At 40.6% G+C, this 8,587-nt stretch overlaps 1 protein-coding gene across 1 annotated transcript; it reads right to left on the reverse strand.

Moving 5' to 3' along the window:
- Positions 1–261: 261 nt before the first annotated feature.
- LOC126712357 (histone H3.3) lies at positions 262–1,603 on the reverse strand. The gene is made up of 4 exons (XM_050411659.1): positions 1,420–1,603; positions 925–1,001; positions 747–837; positions 262–629 (listed from the first exon to the last, which is right to left on the reverse strand). Exons 1-4 carry the CDS (start codon positions 1,489–1,491, stop codon positions 459–461), a joined length of 411 nt encoding a protein of 136 aa, XP_050267616.1. The 5' UTR covers positions 1,492–1,603; the 3' UTR covers positions 262–458.
- Between the last annotated feature and the right edge of the window lie 6,984 nt (positions 1,604–8,587).

Here is an 8,587-nt window from a genome sequence, read left to right on the forward strand (position 1 = left end):
TTTGGATGATGTTAAGATTAATTGGGTTGTAGGGGGCAGTAACGTTTTTTTCTTTTAAGAGGCCCGAACCAGATACAAGCCCAAAAACGTAACGCGCAAGGCAGCAAACACAGTCAAATGGTATTGTACCCGATACAGAATCATTGGGATTGCTCATTCGCAGGGTTTGTTTACAGATTGCAATCACAATATCAAACAGACTATCAAATTAGGGTTTCAATAAGAGGCTCACAGGCAAAAAAAAAATAACAGAACGATAAATGAAAAACGAATAAAATAGTAAAATCGTTGAATTCAAAAGAGATTAACGAAGAATTAAACCTTGTTCTTAACCAAGCAAATATAAAAAGCTTTAAAGGCAATTGCCCCAATATCCTAGCCTTTTTTTTTATATCCTATACAAAATCAAAAGCAAATACTACGCATAACCAATCTAAAATTAACGAAGCCCGAAACGCTTAAGCACGTTCGCCACGGATCCTCCTTGCGAGCTGGATGTCCTTAGGCATAATGGTGACCCTCTTGGCATGGATAGCGCACAGGTTGGTGTCCTCGAAAAGACCCACAAGGTAAGCCTCCGCGGCCTCTTGAAGAGCGAGAACAGCATGGCTCTGGAACCTCAAATCCGTCTGGAAAACAATAGAGAATTTCATATAAGAACAACAATTCGCACAAAGAGAAACAAGAAAAAACATGTAAGATCAATTTTCTCGGCAGCCAAACAGAGGTGAGGGATATAAACAAACCTTGAAGTCTTGTGCGATTTCACGAACAAGACGCTGGAAGGGCAACTTGCGGATCAAAAGCTCGGTACTCTTCTGGTACTTACGGATTTCACTGTTTAAGATACAGAAGAAAATTAGGGTTTCGAAAGAAAATAAACGACCTGATTACAAAAGTTCGAACTTTTCGATAAATAATTACCGGAGAGCAACAGTTCCGGGACGATAACGATGGGGCTTCTTCACTCCACCAGTTGTGGGTGCAGATTTCCTTGCAGCCTTCACGAAATTAACAAAAATAAAGTCAAATTCAGAACCCTAATTTCATGTTTATATGATTCTCGGAATTAAATTCAAAGAACAATTCCAAAACCCTAAGTCATGTTTGTTTCCAAAGAAAGTCCACTAAAAGAGAGAAATTAAGCAATTTTACTTTCCTAGAGAGAAAATCGAAAGAATTATTTTATATTGAAAGAAAGAAACGGACTAGGAAGAAAACCCTAAGTCACGTTTGTACGATTCTCGGAATTAAATTCAAGAACAATCCCAAAACCCTAAGTCATGTTTGTTTCCAAAGAAAGTTCACTAGAAGAGAGAGATATTAAGCAATTTTATTTTCCTAGAGAGAAAATCGAAAGAATTATTTTCTATTGAAAGAAAGAATCGAACTAAGAAGAAAACTTTAAAAGAAACACACCTTAGTGGCAAGCTGCTTCCTTGGAGCCTTTCCTCCGGTGGACTTGCGAGCAGTCTGCTTGGTACGAGCCATCTCTCTTCAGATCGGAATCAGAGAACGAAAAGCAAAGAAGAAGTTAGGTTTTGATTTTTCTGAGAGAATCTGAGATTTGAATGTGAATGTGGGATTTGGTGAAAGTACAGGGGTCTTATATATAGGAGAGGAGAGCGGCGTGGACTTCAAGTCCGCAACGGCATTTAGGAGAAGGATTTGTATTTTTGAAAAGGCGCTGATCCGTGTGAAGCCCTCTGATTGGTGGCTTTTTTGTGAGGGGATTGTATGTTATTGGTTGCTATGTGTGAGACGAGGATTGCCAGCGTGAACGAGTTGTGTTTCTTTTGTGAGATAAAAAGTTGGCTGAGTCGTGCTTGTGGTGACTCACCCCGAGTCAATCTTAAATCAACGGTGTATATTAAAGCACGCGGTCTTCGCTGATACGGTCTATGTACGTGGGCGGTTTCAGTTTTTTTTTTTTTTTTTCCCTTTAAATTTAATTATTGCCGAAAAAAATAATTTGCACAAGATTAACATGCTACACGCATTGCGCCGACACATATGTATTTATTTAATAGAAAACAGGTCAAATTTATGCCCAATCTAAGGCTCAAGTATTACTGTATTAAACGATTCTTCTTCAAAAAAAAAAAAAAAAATTACTGTATTAAACGAGTTTCTTCTCAAACAAAAAAAAAAAAGAAAAAAAACCAAAGTATTAAACGAGTAAAGACACCTATTACGTTGATATATAAAAGATATAATTTTAAAAATGAAATCCATTACTTATATTATTTGTATGGTGTAAAAATCTGAGGTCTAATGGAAGATTGAGCTCGAATCAAGGTCTACTATAACTAATTTGTAGAAATAAGTTTGCGGACCAATACTTAGACTCCTAAATGGTAAACCATGTCAAAAATAGAAAGTATGAGCATCCACTTTAGTGAGTGCAAATTTTCCTTCTATTTTATATAGAAAAACCTACTTTTTTCTATTTTACACGTCTAATTTTACAAAACACTCATATCAGTTTATCTATTCTACACATTTATTTAATAAAATATTTATTTTTTTACAATTTTTTATTATTCTCTCCCTCACTGTCCCTCTCTCTCATAGACCCAACAATACCAACAATCTCTCAACACCCAGCCACCATCATCACCCACCTAACTAGCATCATCAAGGAAAATCAACCCACTCAATCCGAGAAACAAACACTCCGAAACTCACTCAATCTAAAACCCAGTCAACCAACGTCGTCGATGCTTTAGTCTCATCACCAGCTCAATCTGAAACCGGCACGATCAACTTCATCACCAGCTCAATTCGAAACCGACACAATCGACTTCATCTCCAGCTCTGGTCTCATCACACCCATCGACACACCCTAAGTCCGCTCTTCATCGTTCCGTACGCCACTCCCATACTTGACAAAAAAAAAGGGACAAAGTCGCCACTGAAACCTGATGAAGAAGACTATTTTTTTTTTTTTCCGATCAAATCTAAGATGAGAAGAGAATGAATTTTTTCTTTCTCTTTTTTTGTTTACTTCTCTTTTTGAATGGCTTTTATTCTCTATTTTAACAAATGATTTGATCAAATGAGGAAAAGGCAGAGTGAGGGTTTGATGATCGGCGGCAGTGGAGGCAAGGTTTGACCAACGGCAATGGAAAAGGGAGAGAGGTGAGAGTGAGAGCAAATGAGGAAAAGGATGAGTGAGGTGAGGTGAGAGCAGAGACAATGAGAGAGTCAAGTGAGAGTGAAAGTGAGAGCAGAGACTAGGAGAGGGAAAAAATTATTAAAATATTAAATGCACATGCTACAGTAATCGTGCATATATGCACGATTACTGTAGCAATTGTGTATTTATACACAAGTTGACACCCACTGATGTAAGTGATTTTTTGCTCAAATTGTGTAAAATTAGTTACTTTTTCCATTTTGCCCATTTATGCACAAGCTAATGGGGATGCTCTAAAAGCTGAAAGACTGAGTTTAAGCAGGTTGATTAAGGGTAAAGAGATAGATTTATCTTTCCTCGAAATGGCCGAGGAGCCCTTTTACACTTGGATTACAAAGATAAGTGCTTCTCCTTTCTAGTATTAAGGGTCAATCCATGTTCACTAGGAATCTCCTCCTTTTTGTAGTGATCCTACTCCAATCCTAACCCTCCACATAGAGGGTCGTTGATCCCCCACCAAGATACTTGTCTCATCCTCCTTTTTGAGGCCATGCTGAGTAGATTACAGGTTGTGTTGGCATTGTCCGGGCATCATTCAGTCATTAATACAACTAGTATGGTTGGTGCAATGTATTCAATGCGGAGATGCTGGATGCTTCTTTGGAAAGCTTCCCTTCCCTTTATCCACACTTGTCACTATTGGCTCCCTTAGCTCCCACATTCTGACCTTGTGTGGTCTTCATCTCGCCCTCCTCATGTAGTTCTTATCCGAGGGTCTTCCTTGGGCTATCCAGCCCTTCGGTAACAAAAGCTCTTCTTTTAGGTCATTTTAACCCCCTTTTGGATCAATCTGATTATTGGTTGGGTTTTCATACTCCTCAGGTCTAGCCCAACAATAATAGTATTCTTAGCTCCCCACATTATTAGTAAGTTATAATTAATAATTTTATATATTAGCTTATTTATAAAATACAAAGCCTGATATAAGGTATATATAATTATAATTTTATATACCGATACATATAAACACATGATATTATATAGTTAAACATACCAACGAATTTGTGTAATATAGGTAATACTATAATACCATGTGTACAACCAATACCTTAATAAGGCTATTATAGTAGGACTATCGTAGTGGGCACAATACATTCATCAAAGCACCACTACTCAAACCCTTTAGCTCCTGCCAATCATCATATGAAGCGATATATTGCCTTCTATCACCAAATCACACCCATGCAGTAGTAGATAGGTACTCAGCTCGTAGAAGTTTGATCAATCTTTTTATTAATTTAAGAAATAATTTGCTACTTTTATGTTGCTCACATATTTGTTCTATCTATTGGGTGTACATTTAGAGATGAGTAAAATTGCTTTGTACCCTTATTTGAATGGGAAGGATACAATAGAATCTTTTCTCTCTTTTTTTTGGATTTTGTTTGATGTTCTAGTTTTAGGGCATCTTAACAGTTATATTTTTGCTAATCCGGTTTCCACCCCTTAATCCATGAATCACCACACATGAAAATCCAAAAGAAAAAACTTAGGGTTTAGGTATCCACACAAACACATCTAATAATAGTGTTAACAATTCCATTATAACAAGTACAGGGTAGGGAAATGGGAGGTGAGGTTTGATAGTGTTCGAAATCAGTAAGGTAGAATGGCCTGGCTTCGGTGGGCTGTTCAAGCGGTTGATGGCCTGCAAGGAAGAGAATGCGATCAAAAGAGGAGACCGGAGAAGACCGGTCGAACCCCCTCCGATGGAGAAGTTAGATTTGTAGAAGAATAAGTTCCAAGTGTTTTGGAAATGTGTGAGAGAAAAGACCTACCTCTGTCGGGTCCAGACCGGTCCCTTATATAGGGAGCCTGGGGCGGTTATTTGTTCAATAACCTCCCCAGGTTTTGTGGAATCCAACAACTCCGGAGTTAACTCCCTCAACGGATATAAAATGGTAACTGCTAAATGGAAGTTAACTTATTCGAAGGGTTTGTCGAGATAGTTGAGGGTTGCTGAAAGTCTAAGTGTTGAGGTTTCGTCCGTCTGGTGTAGGGTGGTTTAGTCGTCCAAGGATATTTGGCGATTTCTCATGGACGAACCTTATGAACGATCCTGTCGTCCATGGGAGACTTAAACTTATGGAGTGGTGCTATTATTTAATGGACGTTTCTCCTAATTCTGGGTTGACTCTTGGATCATCCTGCGCTGTAGGTTCTGGACGAAACCTTTGGACGAGCTGGAGATGGATTATTTTCCGCTTCTCTATCAGTTGCCCCTTTGTTCAAAGGGTCGTCCAGGACATCGTTGTGATTTTGGCAAAATTTAACTTTTTCGTACGCCACGTGTCGCGAAACTGTTGGTTGGCCAGTTCTGTCGATCTCGTTTCCCAAAAGAATCGCCACGTGTCTGTCTCTGAGTGGCGAACGTCGTTTCGTTGACCCTGTTGCTGGGGCCTATAAATAGTACATTCTCTTTCATGCCCCTCACTTTTTTCCTCATTCTCTCTTCTGCCAATTCGTCCAAGATTCTCGTCTAGCTCTCGTCCTAGTTTCATCAGGTATTTCCTCTTTTCTTTTTCTTTTTTTAGGCTCATTTTAAGTTTTCTACATTCCAAAAATGTCTTCATCGTCTAGTTTAGAGAGAGAGATAGACGACTACCTGGACGGCTCTGAGAGTGAGGGTAGTATAGGTAGTTCGTCCTGTAGTGATTCCTCAGACGAGCATTACTCGTCTGGGGTTCCTGGCATTCCTTTAGAGGAATTTCAGGAGCAACGACGTAGGGCAGCTTCTGGATCTAAGGCTAGTTCGTCCAGACAGCCATCTAGTCCTCCTCAAGACGAGGAAGAGGACGAAGAAGATGTTATCTATAGTTGTGCCCCAGAGGTAGCATCCACCTTAGACGGTGCTAAGTTAAAAACTCTTGTAGATAGATACCAAATCCCTAAAGAGCTTAACCCTCGTCTACCCAAGGTTGGAGAGTGGTGTTGTACCCCTTCCTCTGGCTTAGGGGTATATGCTTCTTATCTTTTAGCTGGTCTTAGGTTTCCCCTAAACTCTTTCTGCAGAGAACTCTTCCAAAGGTTGGGTATTGGGCCTAACCAGCTCAATCCCAATGGTTGGAGGACGATTGTAGCCATGCAAGTATTATGGCGTGAGGCATTGGAAGGGGACCGTCCAATTACAGTGGACGAGTTCCTTTACTGTTATAAGCCCTCAGAGATCAAAAAATCTGCTGGCTTTTACCAGTTCTCGTCCAGGGGTTCGTATTACAGTTTAATAAAGGGTCGTAGTTCGTCTGACCGGTTTTGGAAAAAAGAATATTTTATTATTTCTGGAAATTGGGCTGGGGACCCAGCTGATGTGGGTAATCCCCTCTTCCCACCTTTTACCAGCCCTCTAGGTCGCCTTCGTCCTGAGGGTATGTTTTTCTTTCTATTTTATTCTGTTTCTCTCTTCTTCTTTTTTATGTTATCTGTCACTCGTCTAACCCTTTCTACTGGTGATACAGCTGTTGTTCGTCCACACTTGGATAAGTTCTCCTTGGATCGTATAGAAGCGGTTCGCAACTTTCCAGGAAGGACTTTCCACGACCTAGTTACCCTCAGTCGTCTAGCAACTTGGGGACTTGGTCCAGTTCCTACTGCTGAGAACTTAAGTCACGAGGAGGTCACTCGTCGAAGTAAGTGTCGTCCATTACATTCTATTATTTCAGCTCTCTTTTCTTTTGATTTTCTTTTTTAATTTTTCTGATTAATTTTTCTCGTCATAGGGATAAGCACAATGAGGGAAAACAAGGAAAAAACAGTGGCTAGCGGGGACGAGGATGTTGCTGCCCCAACTCCCAAAGTGGCTTCCGTCCAGGCTGGGAAGAGGAAGTCCAAGCCAATTTCAAGCAATGTGGACCTGGACGACCTTCCCAGTCGTCGTGGCCACAAGAAGCAAAAGCCAAGTAAGACTTCCCTTCCCAAGGTTCCAAAGTTCGTACCACCAACAGTGAACTTGGACGAGCCTGTGGACGTGGAGCCCGTCCAAATAGTTCATCCCGTCCAGTCTGATCCTCCCCCTGCTCCCAAAACTTCTTACAAGCCTAGCCCGTCTGAGCCCTCTGATCGTCCCTCTAATTTGGTTCTGGACGAGGGTTATGCATGGAGGACGTTCAAAGGGATCGTCACTGATCATGAAGTTAACGAATGTTACAACATGTCAGTGAAGGAGTTTGAGCGTTCTGGCATCCATGACCTTTTCAAGGTAAGTTTCTTCCTCGTCCTTGTGTGTAAACATTTAACTTTGAATGAAATGTCTAACTCCTTTTCGTCCAAATGCAGGCCATGTCAAAGTTTTATACAGCGACTTGCCAGGCCAAGGAGCTTGCTACTGAGGCCAAGACTGCCAAGGATAAGGCTAAGGAGCTAAGCCATGAGGTCTTATCCAAGAAGGGGGAGGTCATTAGGTTGACCGAGGATTTTAATCGTCTGCTGGGAAGCGAGACGAAGCTGAAGAACGATGTTGAGGAGCTCAAAGCTGACAACTTAGAGAAGGATACCCGCATCGTCCATCTAGAAGGACAAGTCGCAGAGCTTACCTCGTCTTTGGAGAAGGCACGTGAAGAAGCAATTGCTGCTTTTAAGAAGTCTGACGAGTATAAGAATCGTCTAGACAGTCATTATGCAGCTGGGTATGAAGACTTCCGTGCTGATGCCAAAGAAGCGTATCCTGATTTGGACTTCAACTCGTTCAAGCTTCCTCTTGCTACAGAGAGTTCTGTGTTGCAGACGAGTTCCGAGGACGTCAACATCATGGACGATGCTAACACTGAAGTCACCCAGGACGAACCCAAGTGAAGTCTATTTCCTTAGAGAATTTATTTTTATTTGCTTTTTCATGGAAGTGCCCGTTGTTTTGGGCTTTTTACTTCTTTTTTTATTTTATTTTAAAGCTCATGCAAGTACAATCATCTCGTCCAGGATTGTGGACGAGCTTTATATACATATTCAAAACTAAAGGGGTTTTTGGACGTTGGTCGTCCACCCTTTGAATGAAAGAAATGAATAATTCTATTTTTACCTCCGTTGTGTTTGAATATATATGTTTTCAGCTTTATGTATGAACTTTTTATTTTCATATCAGCAATGTGGTTCGTCCATCTAGGAATTCAATTCACCTCGTCTTGGTCATGGGGGTGAATTTTATTACATCACCAAGATAAAGTATGTTGTTTCCTTTGGCTAGATTTTCCATCATTCCGAAATTATGGACGATCATTTTGTCGTCCTGGATGATTAGACTTTTAGCGTTTCTCGTCCAAGGTAATGGATTGTTAAGCTAATTTTGAAGTCTTGGCTCGTCTGCGTTTCGGACGAATACTTTTGGGAATTCATCTCGTCTTGGGGTCTAGACGAGTATGCCCTTTTCATCTCATTCCATGTTCTGGACGGATGAAT

Source organism: Quercus robur, chromosome 2, assembly GCF_932294415.1.
Source record: "Quercus robur chromosome 2, dhQueRobu3.1, whole genome shotgun sequence".
Lineage (NCBI taxonomy): Eukaryota > Viridiplantae > Streptophyta > Magnoliopsida > Fagales > Fagaceae > Quercus > Quercus robur.

Excerpts from the sequence above, each read along its gene's own strand:
- LOC126712357 (XM_050411659.1), bottom strand. The coding sequence starts at position 1,491 with ATGGCTCGTACCAAGCAGACTGCTCGCAAGTCCACCGGAGGAAAGGCT. Across the intron at positions 1,002-1,419 it reads GGAAGCAGCTTGCCACTAAG|GCTGCAAGGAAATCTGCACC; the intron begins GTGTGTTTCTTT and ends AATTTCGTGAAG. Across the intron at positions 838-924 it reads CCCGGAACTGTTGCTCTCCG|TGAAATCCGTAAGTACCAGA; the intron begins GTAATTATTTAT and ends TATCTTAAACAG.